The 23,096-nt window shown below is 40.5% G+C and overlaps 1 protein-coding gene and 1 long non-coding RNA gene across 2 annotated transcripts; both read left to right on the top strand.

Moving 5' to 3' along the window:
* Nucleotides 1–6,998: 6,998 nt before the first annotated feature.
* On the top strand, nucleotides 6,999–8,338 carry LOC135594348 (uncharacterized). Its single transcript, XR_010480068.1, has 2 exons — nucleotides 6,999–7,592; nucleotides 7,669–8,338. It is a non-coding gene; the product is annotated as an uncharacterized LOC135594348 (long non-coding RNA).
* Nucleotides 8,339–11,092: 2,754 nt separating this feature from the next.
* Nucleotides 11,093–22,111, top strand: LOC135593563 (uncharacterized). The gene is made up of 9 exons (XM_065083699.1): nucleotides 11,093–11,673; nucleotides 11,764–11,841; nucleotides 15,904–16,581; nucleotides 16,697–16,799; nucleotides 19,248–19,348; nucleotides 19,458–19,632; nucleotides 21,281–21,451; nucleotides 21,526–21,626; nucleotides 21,725–22,111. Exons 1-9 carry the CDS (start codon nucleotides 11,263–11,265, stop codon nucleotides 21,800–21,802), a joined length of 1,896 nt encoding a protein of 631 aa, XP_064939771.1. The 5' UTR covers nucleotides 11,093–11,262; the 3' UTR covers nucleotides 21,803–22,111.
* The last annotated feature ends 985 nt before the right edge of the window (nucleotides 22,112–23,096 follow it).

Here is a 23,096-nt window from a genome sequence, read left to right as displayed (position 1 = left end):
CTATATTGACTAAAATATCGCAACGGAACCCAATTAGTTATTCTATCTTATTCAATTATAAAGGGCCACATATTCTAACATTCTCCCACTTGGCCCATTAATTGATAAGATATAAAAGAGATACAAAATCAAAACAAACAAAACAAAAATTTGTTTGAAAACAATTTTACCTAATTGGATTCCAAAAAATTTTGAAAAACATTTTATACATGGCCATGTTTTAAAATAAGCCAATAAGTCCAATAATCACAATAATACTATATTAAGTCCAACTATCAATGCGAGTCATAGCGGTTGTATTTCATCAATGTCATACTCCCTTCTATGTATCACAACATTGTTAGTCTTTCCTAACATAGTCCATAATGACCCCTATAATTTGTCTTGTCAAGATAATCCTGTTATTACATTCAACCATAATATGCATAAACATAAATGTAAACAGGATAGCAGAAACAGATAACTTTTAATTAAATAAAATATCAATAATAGCATCCACATAAACATGCATCACCGCTTTTGTCAATGGATCAGCAATCATCATAGTGGTGCTCAAGTTCTCAATTGACACTTGCTGTTTCTGGACTCTTTCTCTAACCACCAAGTACTTTAACTCAATGTGCTTGGAACCACTAGAGTACTTGCCATTCTTAGAGAAGAAAACTGCTGTGGTGTTATCACAAAATATCTTCAGCGGCTTGGCAATTGAGTCGACCACACCAAGTCCTGAGATAAAATTTCGCAGCCATAAAGCTTGATTTGTGGCCTCAAAGCATGCCACAAATTCAGCTTCCATTGTTGATGATGCAATAAGCGATTGCTTTGCACTTTTCCAAGAAATTACCCCACCAGCTAACATAAATACAAATCCTGAAGTGGACTTCCTGCTGTCGAGGCAATTTGCAAAATCAGCATCTGAATATCCAGTTACTTCAAGCTGATCAGATCTCCTGTATGTGAGCATATAATCTTTTGTCCCTTGTAGATATCTCATTACTTTCTTTGCAGCTTTCCAATGTTCCATTCCTGGGTTGCTTTGATATCTTCCCAGCATTGCAACTGCAAAACTGATATCTGGTCTTGTACAGGTTTGAGCATATAATAGACTTTCAACTGCGCATCCATAAGGAATATTCTTTATTTGATTCTTTTCTAAGTCATTTCTTGGGCATTGGTTTTGACTGAATTTTTCACCTTTAGTAATAGGCACATCATTGGTTGAACAAAGCTGCATATTAAATCTCTCCAAGATACGATCAATATATCCTTTCTGAGACAATCCTAATAATCCTTGAGATCTATCCCTGAATATCTCAATGCCAATGACGTAGGATGCCTCATTCATATCAACTATCTTAAAGTTCTTGTTGAGAAATATCTTGGTTTCGTGCAATAAACCAAGATCACTACTGGCAAGTAAAATATCATCCACATATAAGACCAATATAATAAACTTGCTCCCACTTACCTTCAGGTATATACACTGATCAATAGTGTTTTCCTTAAATCCGAAGGAAGTAATGGTATTATGAAACTTTATATACCATTGTCTGGAAGCTTGTTTAAGGCCATAAATGGATTTCTTAAGTTTACAAGCCCAACTTTCTTTTCCCTTTTCTATGAATCCTTCAGGTTGTTCCATATAGATTTCCTCATCTAGATCCCCATTCAAAAATGCCGTTTTCACATCCATCTGATGCAACTCAAGATCATAATGAGCTACTAATGCCATAACGATTCTCAATGAGTCCTTTTTAGAAATAGGAGAAAAAGTCTCATTATAGTCGATGCCTTCCTTCTGAGAAAAACCTTTGGCCACAAGTCTGGCTTTATATCGTTCGATATTGCCCGTTGAGTCGCGTTTTGTCTTAAAGACCCATTTACAACCGACTCTTTTACAATCATTGGGCAATTCAACGAGATCCCAGACATCATTCTGTACCATTGATTTTAACTCTTCTTTCATTGCATCATACCATTTTTCAGAATCGTTACTTTCTATGGCTTGTGAAAACGATAAGGGGTCTCTTTTTATTCCTATATCATAATCTGATTCTTGTAGATATACAACATAATCATCAGAAATGGCATGTTTCCTTTTCCTTTGAGATCTTCTCAAATCTGCCAATTGTGATTGTTCTACAAGATCATCAGCGGCGACATCAACATCATGTGAGAGTTCTTGGATGTTATTTTGTTGTTCACCCCCATCAATACTCTCATTGATTTGAGGAACAACAATCTCTTGGACAGGAGATGATATGGGAGAATTAACCTGAATCTCCTCAATATCAAAATTAATCCTTCGAGATTTTTCACTCCCACTGATTTCGCCATTTTCTAGGAATTTTGCATTACCAGATTCTACTATTCTCATACTATGATTAGGGCAATAAAATCTGTATCCCTTGGATTTTTCTGGATAACCAATAAAATATCCTGAAATAGTTCTTGGATCCAATTTCTTTTCATGTGGATTGAATACTCTTATCTCTGCAGGACACCCCCATATATGTAGATGTCTCAGACTGGGTTTCCTACTAGTCCATAACTCAAATGGAGTCGATGAAACTGACTTGCTAGGAACCCTGTTCAAGATGTACATAGCTGTCCTAAGAGCTTCACCCCACATCGACTCAGGTACAGAGGAATAACTCATCATGCTCCTAACCATATCCATCATAGTACGATTTCGCCTTTCAGCAACACCGTTCTGCTGTGGCACACCTGGTAATGCATATTGAGCACAAATACCCCGTTGTTCCAGGAATCTAGCAAAAGGACCAATATTCTAACTAGATCCATCATATCTGCCATAAAATTCACCACCTCTGTCAGATCTGACAATTTTAACTTTTCTATCTAATTGTCTCTCAACCTCATTTATGTATACTTCAAGAGTATCAACGGCTTGAGACTTTTCATGTATTAGATAAACTTTGCCATATCTGGACAGATCATCTATAAATGTGATGAAATATTTTTCTCCACTAAAACAAGGAATGTGGAGTGGTCCGCAGATATCAGTATGAATAATCTCAAGGAGTTCTTTGCTTCTTGTGGCATTTTTCTTTATTTGTTTAGTTTGCTTTCCCTTAATGCAATCTATACAAATATCAAAATCAGTGAAGTCTAAATGTTCCAAAATATTATCCTTCACTAATCTTTCAATTCTTTCCTTGGAGATATGCCCCAATCGTCTATGCCACAATATGGAAGATCTTTCATTATTGAAACTACGTTTCAATCCAACATTTGATTGCAGGGTCATTAGTGTCTTTGCAAACTCAAGATCCAAATTAATTCTGTACAAACCATCACAAAGAATTTCAGAACCAACTTTTATTGAATCGTAAAATATGCTGAGTTTGCCACTACCAAAAGAAATACAATATCCCAACTCATCAATTCTAGAAAGAGAAATCAAATTTTTAGAAATTGTAGGGACATAACATGTGTCAACAAGATCCATCAAGTGACCCGTCTCTAAGCATAGACGATAAGTTCCCATTGATATTACTTTCACTTTAAGATGATTTCCCATAATGATGAATCTTTCATGTTCTTTTGGTTTCCGAATTGAAAGGAATCCCTGCATGTTATTTGTAACATGAGTTGAAGCACCGGAATCTATCCACCAAGTGTTAGAAGGAACTTCTGTAATGTTTGATTCGAAACATACAAAGGTCGAGTTAATACCTTTCTTTTCGAACCAAGTCTTGCGTTTAATGCAATCCTTCTTCACATGTCCTTTCTTGCCATAAAAGAAGCACTTTACAGTAAAGGCTTTCTTTTCATTAGTCTATTTAACATTTCCAGACTTAGCAAATCTCTTTGATGGATGATGCTTCAACTTTCTTTTCTTATTACCACCTCCTTGAGTAGTCGTCATGACATTATATGAATTTTCCTGCCTTAATCTCAATTCTTCCTGAACACACATGCTAGTCAACTCATTCAAGTCCCACTTATCCTTATTTGTATTATAATGAATCTTGAATGGGCCAAACTGAGAAGGAAGAGAATTGAGAATAAATTGCACAAGGAAGGATTCATCAACATTCATGCCTAATGTTTTAAGTTTTGCAGCTTTGTCAGCCATATTGAGGATATGATCCTGAATTCCTCGAGTACCATCATACTGAGCTGTAGTCAGTTCTTTCATCAATGTGCCAGCCAATGACTTATCAGCAGATTTAAATCTGTCTTCAATAACCTTTAAATATTCCTTTGCGCTAGTTGCAATCGGTAATGAAGTCTTTATATTATTTGCAATTGTCATTCTTATGAACATTAAACTAAGCCTATCAGATCTTTCCCAAGCCTTCATTTCATTAACTTGTTCTGCAGTACTTTCATCAGTCAAGTCTGTAGGCTTTTCAACAAGTAATGCTAGATCAAGATCTAATACACCTAGTGTGAATTGCACATGCTATAACCATTCTGAATAATTTGATCCAGAAAGTACAGGGACACTTGAAGCATATGAATGTATATGCGGAAGTACCACTGCAAAAAGATATATAACAACATTAATGCTTTGAGTTTGTCAAAAAATTGATGAACTATTGATATCATCTATATAACACCTTTGGGTGAAATATTGACATATCTAGTGTTCACTCAAGAATATTTTTGGAGAACTGATACCATCCTTGAGGAATAGGTATTGTTACCTTTGGGTATACAACCCTAAACTGCAAGGATATCTAAAATAGTATCATCCTACCCCATCACATAATTATTTGAATTAGATTATCCTTTGGGATTATCTAAATCTCATAATTATATGTGTCATTATGAATATTATTTCTTTAATATCATTTAGGACTAATTCTTTAATATTATTTTATAAGTCATTAGTCTATGTCACTTTGGTGGCTACAAGACTAATGCCATGATATAAAATAAAATGTCCTATAAATGATAAAACTTTTGTTGTAATTCATATCACAAAAGTCTATCATCCTAGGCCACTTTGGCAGCTACTAGTCAGATAAAACTTAAGGAAATAAATTACAAATAATATTCATCAATATTTCTTTAATTTTGCTAAGCAGTTCAATAATAAAAATAATAATAATAATTATTGAACATTTATGTAAAGCAGTTCAATAATAAATAACTATAACAATTACTGAACATTAATGCAAAGCAATTCAATAATAAATAACAATAATAATTATTAAAATTTAATGCAAAACAGTTCAATAATAAATAATCATAATAATTATTGAACAATAATGCAAAACAGTTCAATAATAAAAATAACCATAATAATTATTGAACAATAATAAAACTCATATGATAATTTCAAGCATATACATGTGAATAAATAAATAAAAATTCCAAAAACAATAATTGGATTTTAATTTTATTTACCACATATATAATGAATAATTCATATGAGAAAACCATAAAATAAACCATAATTTATATATTTTTTTTAACAAAATTAAATCCAATCAAATAATCAAAAAATATAATCATGATTAAAATTAATCATAATTATAATAAATGATATTTATCAATTTTATAATTGAGAATTTAAACTAAATTTCTCAATTTCATAATGATAAAAAAAACAGAAATATTTGATAAGATATAAATCGAAAATATGCGAATGGCAGAACTGTAATTTGGCAGAAATTAGACTCGAGGGCAAAACCGTAAATATGTTGACAGAACATAAACTGTACTTACGATATTTGCAAAGGGTAAAACTGTAATTTTCAAAACCCTAGCCTCGATGGTAAAAACGTAAATATGCCAAAACCCTAATCTGCCATCGCCGCCGCTGCCGTCGCCTGCGCGAGCGGCGCTGCCGCTGCTGCCTGCGGCCTGGCCGCCTGTACGCGGCTGCGGGTTGCCGCCTGTGCGCGGCTGCCGCCTGTACGCGGCTGCGGGCTACCGCCTGTGCGCGGCTGCCAGCGATAGATCTAGCCTGCGCACGGCCACTGCCGCCACGGCGCTGCCGCCGCGGGGCATACTGCTCATGCGCGGCCACTGCCGCTGCGGCGGTTCCTGCCTGCGGTTGGCTGCTGCCAGCACGCGGCCGCCGCCTGTGCACGGCCTACTCACGCATGGCCGCCTCCTGGGCTGTCTGCCTGCGTGCGGCCGACCGTCGCATGGACGGATTCTGGCCGTGTGCGACCGGGGTTCTGTGATGTCGTTGCACGGACGGACGGGTTCTGTGATGCCGTCGCACGGACGAAGTTCTGTGATGCCGTCGCACGGACGGAGTTCTGTGATGCCGTCGCACGGACGGAGTTCTGTGATGCCGTCGCACGGACGGAGTTCTGTGATGTCCGCATATGGGACGAGTTCTGTAATGTCCGCATATAGGACGAGTTCTATAATGCGTACGCTACTCGGCGTAACCGCAGATTTGCAGCGAGGTCGACGGTGACCATTACTGCTTAGCAGTTCTTGGAAGAGAAAGGTAATTATGCATCGTAAATTAATTTACAGATCTAATGCATGATTTCAAAAACCGGGCTCTGATACCAATTGTAAGCATAAAAATCTGTAATTATGCTAAATCAATTATGCGGAATTAACCTATATACCAGGATTGAAATTCAATACATAGATCTAATTATACGATGCGTACCTTTTGATGCCATCCGTTCAGAGATCTTGTTTGATCTGCTCAGCACCGTGATCCAAGATTGCTGCAGGCTCCGTCTTTAATCCGATCGCGCTGCGGAATCTGCAGGGAGTGCGAAGAGTAGACCCTTTCTCCTCTCTTCCTATCCTTTCACAGGATCACACAGATTGATGGATTTGGGGAGAAGGTTTTGGGGAGAGAGTCGAGGAGAATAACTGAATTCCTCAACGTTATGACGCTCTAACACACTAACACACCCTCAACCCCTAGACATCGCGAGAGCAGAGGGTCTACGATGAGATGAGATCTCAAAAGATTTCCTCCCATCAAGAATATCTCCGAGGAATCGTTCCGTATTACAAAGGGCCACATATTCTAACATTTCCCCATTGAACGAGAGGGTTGAGCTTTATGCTATAGCATCCTGAGCGACTATGAGCTTTATGCTCCTCAGCCAGGGCAGCGTGCTTATGATCCGTTCCCGAATGGGTTCGGCTTGACGCTGGATGCGTTAGAGGTGGGACTTTGATTCCCCCTACATCCTATGATCGAGGCCTGCCTTGCTCGATGGTGGATCTCGCCATTGTAGATGGCACTGAACTCGTGACACCATCTGGTAGCTTTCCTAGGGGAGTGTCGAGGGGCGGGGGTTATCCCGACCCGCTCACTCTTCTTCTCGTGCTTCCGCCTTTCCAAAGGGGTAGGCGACTACTGGCTGTCATCCGGAGGAGGTTTTCGGGTGAGTGGGGCTCCTTCCAACAATAAGGGGTGGAAGAGTTGATTTTTTTTATCAGCTATAGTCGAGGCTGGGACTTCGACCTTCGATGGTCATCTCGATCGATCGATAATTCTCTTCCAGGCTTGTCTAATGATGAGCATGAGCAGCTCGGTCGCTTGAAGGAGGTCCTTTCTTCTTCCCGGGCAATTAGGGACATAATCAAGGAGTGACTGGTCGAAGCGGAGCTTAGTCCGACTCCTCGAGGTACGGTCCGGGCCCGTCTTCCTATTTTACTCATAACTTTGTCTTTTGTTGAATGACCCGGATCTTTCTTGGGCAGGAATGGTGAATTTGAAGGAGTTGAGAGGGATGCCTCGTGCTTCCTCAGCCCCTCGGGCTTCAGAGCTGGACCTGCCGGCCTCGGGGGGTCAGGAGTGACCTTCGGGGTTGGGGCCCGAACAGCCATGCAAGAAGTCTAAGGTCTTGACCCGCAAGAGACCTGCGCCGACCGCAACGCAGGAGGCGTCTGGCGAGGCCGGGAAGCGTCTTCGCGAGGCTTCTTCGAGCAGAGCGGCCGGAGGGAGCGCTCGGGGCAAAGCCCATGCCGATCCTCGAGGGGAATCGACGAGATCTGCGTGGACTCGAGATCTCTGTGGTACTCGGGCACGGGCCAACGTCGAGCCCTTCCAATCGCTCTTCATGGGGGACTTGCCTGACGGGGAGGGAACTACTCCCCTTGAGCCGCGCTGGTCGGGGCTGACGCTCGACGATCGGATTTGGGCGGACGATGCTTCCTATGGTGCTTATCTCTGAGGTGCCCTTATCCCTGCAATCGCAAAGCATGTGTATAGCTTGCCTTCCGAGGTGCTGATTGATAAGTCCGCCAAGTCCTTGGTATAGGTAGGTGTATTGCTTTGTTATCGAGGCTATAGATCGGGAAGGCTAGGTGTATTGCTTTGTTATCGAGGCTATAGATCGGGAAGGCTTGCCCCGACTCCTCCTGTTGATCATTATCTTTCGTTTTTGCGATGCAGAGTGATATGGCATATTTTGGCTCCCAAGATATGTCAAGTCAAAATCCGTATTAAGGCATTGCTCGACACGTTATGCCTCAGGAGTCCCAAGACACGCCAAGTTAGAATCCATATTAAGGTATTGCTCGGCACGTCCGTCATGTCAACCCATGTACGATCGACCCACGTACGGTAATATAAATACCTTTGGCTAGCATCTGGTTAAAGGGAAAAAAAGGGTGGCAAAAATCAATTAATCACTCCACTGACTTGCTTGTCGAAGGGGTCTCGTCGAGTGATCTCGACGAGGGTTGTTTTTGCCATTTTTGCAGGCAAAAATCACCTCACAAAGGCGAGTTGCCAACCACCTGAGAATCGCCATCTAGTGCACGAACGAGAGCAGCCAATCGGTCCGGATCCTGACCAATGCTAACTCGCACTCCTTCCCGAGGGTACGACCACCTCATAAAGACGAGTTGTCAACCATCCCGGAGAAGGAGAGACGCAGCTCGGCATACACGGTGCTCGGATCGACACACCAAAGAACGCTGATCAACATCCCATCGTGAGGGCCTGATCGACCTCGGCATCCAGCTTAGCCGGTAGAAGATTCTCGACATCGATCTGTGGACTAGGCCGTGTTGACTCACCAGCCATGACACATTTGTTCACTAACACAGAGCCAACATTATCACACCACGTTGCTTGACCGGGTGCAGGACGCAAGTCAGGTGATTAGCAGTATGGGTGACAAGATTGCTGAGCTCCGTGGTCTGATTGAGGAGCTGAAGAAAGGGATTGCACCGGAGGCTATTGTTGCGGCTGAGCAACGTGCTCTCGAGTTGGGGAAGGAGGTCGGGTGTCTAAGGTCGCAGCTTGAGGATGTTGAACAACAGCACAGCGAAGTCAAGGGCAAGCTTGAGTAACATCTTTCGGAGAGTCAACGCTTGTTGAAGAAGTCGCGCAGGCGGGTTTGCTCTATGGAGGGCGAGCTATTGGACCTAGCACGAACCTTGGGGCCCCAAGGCTCGAGCATAGGCGACGAAGGTCAGGGGGGCTCTCGCTGAGGAGACCCGAGCAACTCCAGAGAAGCACAAGAAACTAATAGAATAATATAAAGAATCGCACGGCTTTCTGCTCGGGCTGTAGCGGTTAGGATAGGTCAGCTATGAGTATGGGTAACGTGTTACCCTAGCTTGGTTTCGAGCTCAATTTCTTGACTTGAAGGTTGAGGAAGATCCTTTCGCCATCCTCCCTACAGATGATAATGTAGAGATGCCGAATGAGGTCCCCTTCGATAATAGTGTAGGTCTCCCCGAGGATTAAGGATCTTCTCGGGGTGTATTTTTGTTTTGTTGATCGGTTTGTCGGGTGCTCGGGTATCTGTGTTCCGGGGTCGGCCTCGGGTTTTCCGAACCCCCCTCGTGCAGTAGATTGGCGCCTTCTACTTGGGGTTGCTGAGCGGTCGGGGATGGTGCTTGTGGTTCGGGAGCGAGGGTCAGTGGGTCCCGCGACTGAAGCAGTGATTGGAACGGCACCGGTTGCTGCATGAACTAGGGAATGAGGTGAATGATGGCCTACATCATCCCTGCTAAGGTTTAGACTTGGTGCGTGAGGTTGTGGAAGGCCTTGGGCGAGATAGGAGGTCGTCCCATGGCGGTTCCGGGAGGCGTCAGCTCGGGATTGTTGAACAGTTGCTAGTAGCGGCTCGGAGTTGCAGTAGTGGCATTCCCTTCCAGGCTCGGAGGGGGTGGAAATTGTTCCCCTAGCCCGAAGGTGGAGTGAGGCGGGGGTGGCTTTTCTTTGGAACGTTCTCCAAGGTGACTCTGTTGGGGGCGTCCTTACGACATCGAGCCCTCCTTCTAGCGCCAAAATGTTAGTGAACTTTACACCGTGGCTAGGGAGTCAGCACGGTTTGGTTCAGCTCCAAATGTCCAAGGAGGCGCCCACGAAGACTTTGGGCTGGTCGTTGGGTCGGGTCGAGCGGAGCAGGTCATCGTTTGCTTCCTTGTCGTCGGACCCTACACACTGGTCGAAGTCGGGGGGATGTTTCCTGACCCGATCGCTCCGAAGGTCAAGTTAGTGGAGTTCTCACTCAAAGTCCTCTCCCAAGTTGTTCGGGAAAAAAACCTCTCTTGGCATAGCCAGGTAGTTGGCTTTTATACCTGCATATGAGGGTTGATCGTACAGGGTTTGTTTAATAACTACTAACCCCTGCAGGCCGCTAGCTCATACCTTCTATGCGGTCGATGTCTACATCGAGGCGGTTTTGTACTTGGCGGCATCGTCCCGAGTTCCCGGGTGGGCTTTGTACTTGATGATGCTGTCCCGAGTTTTCGGGGTCAGCTTTTGTACTTGACAGCACCATCCCGAGTTTCTAGGGTCAGCTTTTGTACTTAACGGTGCCATCCCGATTTCTCGGGGTTGGCTCTGATCTTGATGGTGCTGACCTAGGTTCCTTGGGTGGGGTCATACTTGATGACCTAGCCCGAGCATGGAAAGGAGGTTAGGTGATGGGGCCTGGTTGGCCATGCTATCGTGGATGCTGTTGTGACATATATCTAAAATATGTCACATCAAAAGTTAATGTTTGGTATAAATTCGGAAGAAAAAGAAGACTATAATAAATGGTTTAGTCTTACTGACAATAACCCATAGCTGAGTTCCCAACTCCTCCACGCTTCTTCAATGTATTCTCACACCCATCCTTGTCTTCGCGTCTCGCACACAGCGTGGTCTGCATTTGTTCGTTCCTCTCGCTACCTTCCCCAATCGTGCAGCAAACGAAAGAAAAAGAACCGTCTCATTTCATACCGATCCAACGTTTCCCTGAAATTTATCCGACTTTTAATTGACGCACAAAGTGGGGCCCGATGGAGAATCAGCGTGTCTTCGAATCACGGGACAGGTAGAATATATGGATGACGTGTAAAAAAATTGATATTAATGAGAAGGGAAAGAAAAGCTATTATACGGGAGTAAAAGCAGAGAGCTCCTCGGATCGCTCTCACCAGTTTGCGATGTTTGTCCTCCACCACGGCGACGTCCGCACCGCCCTCGCCGCGGCGGCCGCGGCCTTCTCTTCCCACAACTCCACCCCTCCGTTCGGCGGCGGCGGGGGACGGAGGGAATGGCAGCCGGCGGCCTTTCTCCGCCCCGTGGCTGCCCGCGCTGGCCCGTCACAGAGGCCTCTCTCCGTCTCCATCGCTGCCCCTCCTTCCGTGAAGAACGGAGAGAAGCCGGAGATTTGCACCGCTGATGAGCTCCACTACGCGCCGGTTCCTGGCACCGAGTGGAGGCTCGCTCTCTGGCGATACCGGCCGCCTCCTGAGGTCCCGACTCTTAGCGATCCGTTTATCGAATTGGAATTTTGATTTGTTTTCGGCACTTTGTTGAACTTTAGATCGGGTGGGGATCTGCAGGCACCGAAGAGGAATCATCCGTTGATGCTGTTGTCTGGGGTCGGAACGAACGCAATTGGGTTTGATCTCTCCCCAGGGGTGAGTAATTTGAGCAAACAGGATCTCTTTTTAGTTAATGCTTGATGTCTTGGTTGTTATTCTTCTTGATGGTGTCATTTAGTTGCCTTCTTTAGCGGATTTTAGTTGGACATGCGATTATTTGACATCACGGGTAAAGGAAACGATACGCGTCAGAGATTTTTGGGAACTGTGGCATTTCCTGTTTCTCTTGCTGTGTCTTGACCTTGTCTGGTCATCCCGGAAGAGGTGTTAACGTGACATAAGATGCCTATGGGGTGTGGGTTGTAGGCTTGCAGTGCCATAACTTGGAAATTCTTTGCTATTTTCTGGATGGAAGATTTGAATTTGTGTAACTGTACGTTACATTAAGGTGTCATTTTCTTGGATGGAGCGAACTTAAAAAATTAATAAACAACTATAAATTATCCGGCTTACTGATTTCATGATAAAATCATGGTCCTGACAACAACAATAACAACATGCCAACCATTTGGATTCGACTACATGGATTGTATTCTTTCATGTTATTGAGCTTGTTTTATATAATCAATAAATTCAGGAGCATCAAAATCTTTATTTATTGATTCTAGTAAATTGTTTTAGGTCTCCGTCTATCTCTCTGTCTACTAATAGTAATTGTCTCACCTCATCCAACTATAATATCTATAAGTATTCTTATAACACATTCATACCATCTTAGAAGATTTTTTCTTGGTTTATTCTCAATCATAGCTAGTAATTACATTTATTTTTTAATCTTTTGCAGTCACCCTATCACCCATCTCAACAGTCTCCTGAACAATTATTATTCATGGCACAATTATGCCCTAGTTGATAAAATAAAAGAAAAACCCTTAGCTGATTGGTTTTGAAGTCGATGTTCGATTGAGATTGATACTTTTGCTCATGACAATTTTGAAAATCAATGCTTTATTTAAGATTGAAAGTATATGTCGTGCATAAGTTTTATTTGTTAGCTCTATCAACTTAAATTCTTTGTGTTATGGATTGTTTGATATTAGTGTGTGTGTCTGTGTCATGACCTGCTTTAACTCTATAGTGTGTGTGTGTCATGACCTACTTTAACCCTAGAGTGGTTGACTGATTGACTTAATTGGCCTAGATTCATGTGATCCAAAATGCTTAAGCCCATGTTAATAGTATTATTTCCAACTAGCCCTATAAACCCAACTCAAATCCTCTCTACATTTGATGACTTCATGCCATGATACACATCCACCCCATCCATGATTGATAATCCTTTTCTATTTGGGCTCCCTAACCATGCCCAATACTAGGCCATCATTTGTCATTTATCCAAACCTGTCTGTTGGGATATGACCTATTAACTTGATAGATCAAATATCACATGCCCTGAAATGTTTAACTCAAGTTTAGAGTAGTATACCCATCTAGCCTTATAGATTAACTCACTTCTGATGTGAGATTGAACTGGGGTGTCACTATAGAGGCCTAATTTGCCTATGTGAGGAAATGGATGCAGAGACCAAAGTTGCAATATATAGATTGTTGTGTCAACAAAGAAATGCCTGTCTCAGTACTCTTATTATGTTTTGCTGCTGGCACATGTCTGGTGAGCGTAGTAGCATGGAACTGACGTGCTGTGCTGGTAGAACATAAAAGGAGAACTACGAAGGATGAGGAAAGGAGGAAATAATGACAAAAGAAAAAGGATAGGTATGTATTCTGGGAGCCACCGATGATGTCACTTTTGGCTCTCTTTGGATGATCACTCTGCAGTTACATTTTTGGCACCTGAAGAAGTCTTTCACTCAGTGTTTTCAAAAGACACTCAGTTGAGGTGAGGCAAGGAGAGACTCGAGTGCCTCATAACACCTCAAGGCAAGGCGTTTTAGTGAAGCACTACTTGGGCTCAGGCATGCTCTGCGCCCAAGTGTTGGGCAACTTGGGTGTGCGTCGAAGCCAAATTGGTCATGGCTCAGCATAGGTTCAAGCCTGGGTGACTAAGTTGGGTCAAACAAACCAACTAATACCACTTACTCCCCCCTCCCCACTTGACGTAGTGAAAGCAACCAGCAAAACCCTACTGCTTCATCCGCCGTTGTAGCTTTGTCCGCTTCACTTGCCTCCATCTACAACTTTGTTCGCTGCCAATTTCCACCTTGCTCCATTGCCTTTCGTCGATTACTTCTCTATCTCCTCTCGTTCTCATTTTATAGTTAATAGCCTTATGTACTGTTAAGCAGAATGTACCTTTTCATTACTCACTCCAAAGATTGCTGTTTTGGGTATTGGACCCATTTTAGCGATCTGTCAGAGTGGTATATACCAGTTTGTATCAGTGTTTCATAGAGGAAGAAAAAGAGGGAGAAGAGGAAGGAGTGGTGGAGGAATAGAGGAGGAAGGAGGAAGGAAGAAGTGGAAGCAGTGGAGGAGGAAGAAGAAGCAGTGGAGAAGGAAGAAGGAAGAAGAGGAAGAGGAGGTGGGAGCGTACTTGAGAATAAGAAGGAACAGTGGCAGGGGCAGCGATGAGGCAATGGCAGAAAAGATGGTGCCAATGGCAGCAGCAACGGCGGCAACATCTGTGTTGTATGTGAGAAGCGACTCATGTTTGCAAGCCCTAATTTGTTTTTTTTTTTCTTTTTTTTAACACCGAGTTGGATGGGCCCCATCACTTTTCTGATTTTTATAATATTTTAACTAGGCCGCCTGAAACAATGGTGATCCGCATACTGGTTCACGTGTATGTACTGCCCATATCATATCGTTTCAGGTGGTACAACAATCCTTGACTCACACGAGTTAAGCACTAGAAGTGTAGTGATACATGGAGTTATATCAAAATGTCAAGGTTTTATTCCAAAAGTGAAGAAAAGAAGAAAATAAAAGGAGTTACCATGCTATCTTTTATTTTTCTTTTTAGAACTATAGAAATTTTAACCTTAGTCACTTAAATGGTTTAAAGAAAAGGGACATTTGAACAGCCATGCAGCTTACTTGACTGGCATAAAAAGACAACCTGATCCAATATAGTTTCCATGCTTATTTACCTATATAAAAGAGCTATCATGATAATGTTTCTATGGTCTGTGTCCATTGCCTCTTCTGCAAGATACACACATTATGTACAAGTAATCTTACAAGAGCTGCTAGGTAGCTGTAATTACAAGAGATGTAATTTGGTACTATATATGATTCTAATCTTAGGTGACATTTTTATTTTTGTGATCATATTTATCATTCATAATATATATTTTTTACATTTTAATATTCGGGAGCTCCTCGCTTTGCTCGAGCGAGCGTCTATGCGAGCGTCTAACTCCTTGGGCGTTTTGAGACCTTGACATCTTTTGGCGCCTAACGCTTTTAAAAATACTGTTTTTACTTGTAAGGCTCAGAACCTTGCAGCACTGCATACAAAAGACTTAGTTGTGTGGCAGCCTGCTTTAACTTATTTATGTGTATTACATTCATATCTAAACCAGTTATTAAGTAATAATTAATTCATCAAATTCAAGAATCAAAATGGCTGAATTAAAAAAAGAAAATTATTATTATTTACAGGATACAATTGCTATTACCATGTCAATGACTGAATTTGGCCAGGGATGGCTACATATTGGGCAATAAATCCTGGGAGCAATCCTGCAGGAGCCCTTGGTGGCATCTTATTGAATAACTTATTAATTTGTTATTCAACATTATATTTGTTTTCACTTATCAGTATCATTGGAGTTGGTTGATGTGTTATGTGTACTTGCATCTTGGACTTCTGTAGTCCAATACTAAATTTCCAGGTCTGATTGGTTGTTAAAATAACTTCTTTTGTGATTGTCTTGGATACCTCCAATTATTGAGTTCTGGGCCTGTAAGCATAGTGTGCATCTGCTTAAAAGTAATTAAACTTTTTGTCATGTTCTTTTTGGTTGTCTAACTTAATACATGAACTTTCTACAAACCTCTTATGTTTTCTGCTGATGCATATCAATTTACTTCCAGGCTTCAGTCTTGCCATGTCCCTTTTGGTTGTATCACTTAATACATTAACCTTCTACAAACCTCTATATCCTTCACTGATGCATATCGATTTTCTTCCAGGCTTCATTTGCTCGCCACATGTCTAGCCAAGGGTTTGATACATGGATTGTTGAAGTGAGAGGTGCTGGTTTGAGCATGCGTATAAATGAGTTGAAGGCAATCGATGAGCCTTTCACTAAGCCTATCATGTGTTGTACAGATTATGTTGATAAGATCAATCCAAATGATGCAATGCTAGTCAAAGAAAGATTAATTGGGAGCTCTGGTCCAATGCCAGATTCTGAAATTGCCAATGTAAATGATAAAACAACAGATACAATTACTTGGAATGAACCAAAGTTGGTAACTGAGTTAACTGCAACCTTTATGCGCTTGGCAGATAGATTTTCAGGCTATCTTAATGAAGGTCAGTTAAGGGATATCTCAGCTAAGCTTTTCGATCAAATATCAAAACTTCTGGAAGATACTCGACTCTCCGAAAGATATAATGAAATTGCCGAAAACATCTCAGCTTTGCTAGAAACCAGGCAAAATTCTACTGTTGCTGGGCAAATCAAAGATCTAAGCCAACGTTTAGTAAATGTGATTGAGGAAGGTCAACGATCGGTTTCACCACAACTGTTTGACTTGCAAGAGCGCCTTTCGGCGACCATAGAAGATTTCCAGAAACAGCTCGATCTGATTATTACTTATGACTGGGATTTTGATAATTACTTGGAGGAAGATGTCCCTGCTGCGGTGAGGTGACATATCCTCTTGGTATTTGAAACTTAGTATTTTTGTAACTGTAAAATTATGACTAGCCTAGATTATTGAATCAGGAAATTACACCTGTTATATTTAATTTATGCAGATGGAATACATAAGGCTTCAGACTCAGAGTAAGGATGGAAAATTGCTAGCAATTGGACATTCCATGGGGGGAATCTTGTTGTATGCTATGCTGTCAAAATGTGGTAAGGTTTTCACATCACTCTTATACGAGTATATTCCTTTTTCACCGATATTAATGGTGGGACTGCTGTACTTCTACTCATTTACTTATCATGCTCTTCATTTTTTTCCATCTATGTTTGGATTTTTTTGCTGGTGCTGTAGTGATGCACATTGGTAATTAGGTGCCATAATTTCAACTCTTTGACTTTATAAAAATAATTGCAATTGCTATTGCAGAGCCTGATTTTAATTTTATGTCCATTGTCAGCTTGATTGTAATGGCTTTGCCCAGTTCCTGGCCAAACATAATTTAGATGAGAGAAGGGCCTACTGCAGTAGTTGAAAGGGTAGCTGGTTTAGAATTCCTACCCTTTAGCTGCAGTTATTCTTATACTGACATTCAATCCTCCAATGTATTCCCAACTTGCATATTGTCTACACAAAGGGAGAAATGAGATAAGGAATATTCTCATGTTAAAGATGCAGTAAACTGATCCAACCAATGTATTGTAACTGATGACGCATCAAGTAGAGAAGCCCTATAGTTGCGTGGTGGGTCTAAATTCTGCTTAGCCTGAGTCTTAGTTTTTTAAGTTTGACTTTCTAACAGTCTGGACAAAACTGGAGTAGCTTAGCTGTAACAGAGTCAACTTTCTGACATTTTAGACAAAACTGGAGTAGCTTGACTATAACAGAGAGTTAGTTCAAATAAACCTGCGATAAAACAGAAAAGAAGTATAAGAATGCAGAGAGTATAAAGTTTGAAGGTTGCCAAAATAATTTTTTATATGATAAACAAGAGAATAACACATATAGAAGTTCCCAATTAGAGAGAAATAGGAGGGAGGAGAGCCAGCATTCATCCAAAATAATATGTTGGCAAATACTTTTAAAATTTCCTAGCCAACCATATGTGTTATGGAACATAGTATAGCACAGTCTTAGTCCAACCGACTAGAATTGAATGAGGGTTAAGCACATGCTTTCCTAATGTACTATGATATAACAACAACAATAAGCCATAATCTCCCGATTATTTGGGGTTGGCTACATGGACTTTTTGCTGTTATTGACCTCCTAATATACTATCACATTCAGCTTATTTCAAGCAAATAGGACTTGGAAGTTGAAATGCTGAAAATGACCCTCTAAGGAATATAATAAAAAATATCACCCCTCCATAAAAGAACTTTTATCTGTTATGATTCATTTTCAGTTCTCAGTATGAAGTCTTCTAGATGTCCATAGTGGACCAAACATGCAATCTCCAGTCATCATGCAATACAAGTTATTTGTTATTTATGGTGTTTACACAGGACTTTTTTAGCTGATATTTAAAATGGTGTTTTGGCATAGTTGCCAAGAAATGCAAATCCCATTTGAGTTAGTGGTTCATCAAAAGTGAACTTGGCAATGAGTTGATTTGCTTCCAGATATGGGAAGTCATGAATTCACAACCGAGAGTGATTTCAAGGTATAAACATAAGTTCTCGTAACTCAGTCTCTTTATTCTCGAGCCAAAGGTGTGGGTCAACTTGGATAATAGACAATTTGAAGCACAGACAAAGTTTGTTTAAGGTTGCTCATTTTTCTGGTATTGTAACTTAATTGGTATGCGGAAAAGAGAATACTAGGGAGGGAGGAAGAGGTAAACAGGTGGCGATAAAGAGGGAGAAGTGAGATGAGGATGGTCTTTGCTTTTCATGAGAAAATGATTACTCAACGAATCAGAGGAGTGGAGTAAGGTAATTGTGAAGGATATAATCTCTGGATAGCGGGCTTGCATCATTCATGTTGTTCTTCTGAAATTGCATAGAATAATATTTCCTGACTGGAGAAAGTATTAGTTTCTCTTAGTGCATATATTTTGCAGCATTATGTGGAGCAGTGGCATGATTCATTTGATATTGCTTGTTTAGTGACAAGTATCATGGATTACTGTACCAAGATTTACCAACAATTCCTAGTGCATTGTACCAGTTTGTCCATGCACTGGGTCTTCTACTGTACCAAGTGTTTACTGAGACAGCCTTGACAATGCCACTAGGATCTGTTGGCTACTATTCTGACATGAAAATCATGCTGACTGTACATAATGGTCCCCCAAGAACTGGTATGAGAGTCTACAAAACGACAAACCTTAATAATTATGTATATAGTTCTAATTCCAGAGTATACTATTGGCAATCCAACCAGCTGCATTTTATCCATGATGGGAGTCCACATGGAGTGCCAATTTTTCAGTGCCATCTCTTTTTTCTTTCCCCTCTTGTTTTTTAGGTTCTCATCATATGTGGCACACAGTTTTTTTTTTAAATTCAGTGAAGCAATTGAGTATGACAGGTTTATCATGAATAAAATCTTGTTCTGAACTTATTGCTGATTTGGAGTAGATTGGAAAAATATGAGAGTAAGCAGAAGATATTTCTCTCTCACCAAACTAACTTTTTCCTCTTCTTATTGCTTAGCCCATGAAAAAATAAAATCCAAACTGGCTGGAGTTGTTACTTTAGCATCATCGATTGACTACACAACCTCCAAATCATCGCTGAAGTTGTTACTGCCACTTGTAAGTTATTAATATGTATATTTAAATTTGCATCAGGCAATTTTGTCAAATTGTATAATTGTTCTATATTACTGTATGATCAAAACTAAAATTTGTTTCTGTTGTTCAGGCTGATCCTGCACAAGCTCTTAATGTCCCTGTTGTTCCTTTGGGAGTATTACTTGCAGCTGCTTATCCTTTATCATCTCGTCCTCCATACGTTTTGTCATGGCTTAATGATCAAATTTCAGCACAGGATATGATGCACCCTGAATTATTTGCAAAACTTGTCTTAAATAATTTTTGTAAGTGCAGTCTTGCTTTGCCTTTCCCACATTAGAGGTGTTTACTGTTTATTGTGGCATGCAAACATGTTGGTGTCACGTGCATTTTTATTGGTTATTTATTATAAACTAAATCTTTTGTTTTCTTTTCTTACACTGCTTGTTACTGCCATTTTGCTACTTTGATTCTCTTTAGATAGTCAATTAACCAAGGCTTAATATTTCAGGGTAAAAAGCACAATTGGCTTCAGCTTTAAATTTCCTCCAGCTTTACATTTAAATCTTCAGCTTTATCTCTAACTTTAGCACCTTCATTTAATGCTGTAAAATTGAAAAAAAAAAGGTTTAGCAGGAAAACGAATTATTCCAAATTTATATGAATACCATGGGTTTGTTGTTACTGTGCTACCTGTGATTTGTGATCCTTGGAAAGAGTTAGAAATTTTGCAAGTATCCTAAATTTCTATACAAACAAATGCAAACCAGCCAGATCATCAGTGTGAACCTTGTAATAGTTCAATTATGACTACATGTTGTAATCACCTTTACTGCTACCACTATTCACAGTTTAATCAGAACTTGAAAGACTTCGTTAATGTTCAACATTACAAAACTAAAGAAACTGTCTTAATTACTTCTTAATTCTTTTTTCTGTGAGGTTTCTGTTCCTTTTTAATTTTCTGAAACTTAGACAAACTTTTGTTCTTGTTAATTTAACCTTTACTTATTAGGTCTGTAACTACATAGTCCAAAGTCCAAGTCAACAATTGTAGATCCATCTAATTCTAGAAATCTAGTTCTCCTCTCACTTCATAGGACTAAGAAACTAAGACTCAACTCATAGTCCAGAGTCATGCCTAACCGACAGCATATGGAGTCCTAGTCCAGAGATGACTTTACATTGGAATGTTCCCTCAACCTTATTTATCAATGATTCTTTCTAAATTGGGCACCCAACCATGCCTACTATTATGGATTACCCTTTCCTCTTTCCTATGAGCTCTTCCATCATGCATAGTGCTAGGTTCGCTTTGATACTAATTATCACAATCCTATTTAATGAGAGAATTAATCCATTAATTTAATAGGCTTGAAATCTTGTGATGTATAAACCCAAATCAATATTAATAGGCCCATCTAACCCTATATAAACAACTTAAGTCTCCTTCCATTTCCAATGTTTTTTTATTTTATTTTCAGGAGATAGATACTTTGATGATTTAGGTTCAATTTAGCTGCACATACTCATTAATTTAGAACGAAACTCAGTTTTGATGCATTCAGCACCCTAGTTTATGTAATTTTATTGAAGTTTCTTGGTATCTGTGCATGAACACCCACCAGCTATCATAAACGTCAAAAACCTTTTTGCACAATGTGTCGACAGTCTTTCTTTTCAACAATTGGACAGTGATCAATGATAGCCTTGTGGCTGTTGATCACCCATGCTCAAGAAATATCTGGAACTATGTGTTGTTCTGCCAAATGTAGTAAGCTTAAAATACTATTTTCTGCCAACTTAACATCTTCTATTGAGAAATGCTCACAAAATGTGTAATCTATTTGCTGTTTCATTCTCTGTATTCCTTTTGAGTTCATTGTACCATCACCGGAAAATTACATGATAGTTCTGCTGGACAACTTTGATCACTCTCAAATAAATTGGCAGGCACAGTACCTGCCAAGGTGATCCTGCAGCTAACTACAGCTTTCCGTGATGGGGGCTTACGTAACAGAACTGGAACTTTCTTTTACAAGGATCATCTGTGCAAATGTGATGTTCCGATCCTTGCACTGGCAGGAGACGTGGACCTGATTTGTCCTCCTGAAGCTGTGTATGGTAAGAGGAGAAATTTGCCACTGCAGTTTCATGCTGAACTGGTTTCAACTAAACTCTCTATGTTAAATGCACAGAAACTGTAAAACTCATTCCAAAGGAGATGGTCATATACAAAGTCTTTGGAAAACCTGATGGTCCCCACTATGCTCACTATGATTTAGTTGGTGGCCGAATGGTAAATTGCTCTCTTTTTTCCCCTTCATCTTCAGGAATCAGCAAAATTATGTTAGTGTGTGGCTTCATGCATTGTGTTCTTTTGGTTAACTTATGCAGGCTATTAAGGAAGTCTATCCCTGTATACTACAATTTCTTTCTCGTCATGATGACTTGCCGACACCCGATTCAGATTGATGTTAGATTGTTGTTTTTGATCGAGTCCGACTAAGTGTTGTTTAATATTTGAGAATACAAAACCACACAAGGACTTCCGCAGAAGCCAGCAGTGCAACATATGATATACTTCACATCTCAGTGCCGATTGGTGCAGTTAAACAAGCAATCAATTGTGGATCATGAATGCCAGTGACCACAGATGAACAGAAATATCATGTAAATGTATTGGTGTCAGCCATATAAACATACTAACAAAATTGTAAACCTAACCTAAATGTTTCTGACTTGCAATGTTAAATAAATGCAAGCTGGTCATAGACAAACAAAGGTTGACTCTTTCTTCTTCTTCTTCTTCTTCTTTTTTTTTTAGCTGTTGCGGTCATGTCTCATGAAGATCCTTCATTGCTTTGCATTGTGTTCTGAGCTATTGATTACTGTTGATTTCTTGTCATCAGATGCTGTGTGCAACCATGGGATGAAGGCTCAGGTGGGGTATCAGTTGGGCAGGTGAGATCTTGAAATTCAATTTCACCGATCTGTATCAATCTGTAATTATCGATCTACCCATGAATCGAAATAATAAATCATCCTATTTTGGAGGGTTTTCTTTTTTTTCTTTTATTTTCAAGATGTTAAGCCTAGAATTTTTACTTTTAAAAAGACAGTGAATTGAATGCTTAGTGCTCTTTTTTTTTTATATATACTAACTACTTGTCACTGTCTCACCTCCGATATTTTTGTTTATATACTATATTGATATGTCGGTATGGATTGGAATCATACCGATAAAATGATCAATCAGTACGGGCCCAGTACCAAAAAATTCATTCCTTGGGTGAGGTTAAGCTTAGCTGATGTTGAGTTATCTTGCTAGAGTTTACTTCACCGGACTCCGCTCTGATGGAAAAGCACCAGCCTTAGGCGCCATTGAAGAACCTGTTGGTAGGTCCTATATTAAAGTCTTTCTTTGTCCGTTATGACCGGACTAGCTGGCTCATGTACTCTCTTTATCAGATATGCTGTTCTTGTTATCATCAGTGTCTTGGGGTGCTTCAGTATATGTCATTAGTCTCTGGATTTATCCATCGACTGCCAACTCAGTTGCTTACCAGCTGACATTTCAAACTTGTGAGATTGGCATAGTACATTGGTCGGAAAAATAGTCATCGACCCAATCCGATATATCCAAACTTAAAAGATATAAGAGTATTCAATGTGATTTTGAGGTGACACTAAAATAACTCCGAGGTGATCCTGAGATGGCTTTAAGGTGAGAGGGTCAAGCTCCCAAGGTGTCGTATATACTAAGATC

This window comes from Musa acuminata, chromosome BXJ1-9 (genome assembly GCF_036884655.1).
Source record: "Musa acuminata AAA Group cultivar baxijiao chromosome BXJ1-9, Cavendish_Baxijiao_AAA, whole genome shotgun sequence".
NCBI classification, from domain to species: Eukaryota; Viridiplantae; Streptophyta; class Magnoliopsida; order Zingiberales; family Musaceae; genus Musa; species Musa acuminata.
Note: the sequence above shows the minus strand (reverse complement) of the source record. Positions and strands in the feature narration are given on the sequence as shown.

Excerpts from the sequence above, each read along its gene's own strand:
- LOC135593563 (XM_065083699.1), top strand. The coding sequence starts at position 11,263 with ATGACGTGTAAAAAAATTGATATTAATGAGAAGGGAAAGAAAAGCTAT. Across the intron at positions 16,800-19,247 it reads TGCTATGCTGTCAAAATGTG|CCCATGAAAAAATAAAATCC; the intron begins GTAAGGTTTTCA and ends CTTATTGCTTAG. Across the intron at positions 21,627-21,724 it reads ATTTAGTTGGTGGCCGAATG|GCTATTAAGGAAGTCTATCC; the intron begins GTAAATTGCTCT and ends TAACTTATGCAG.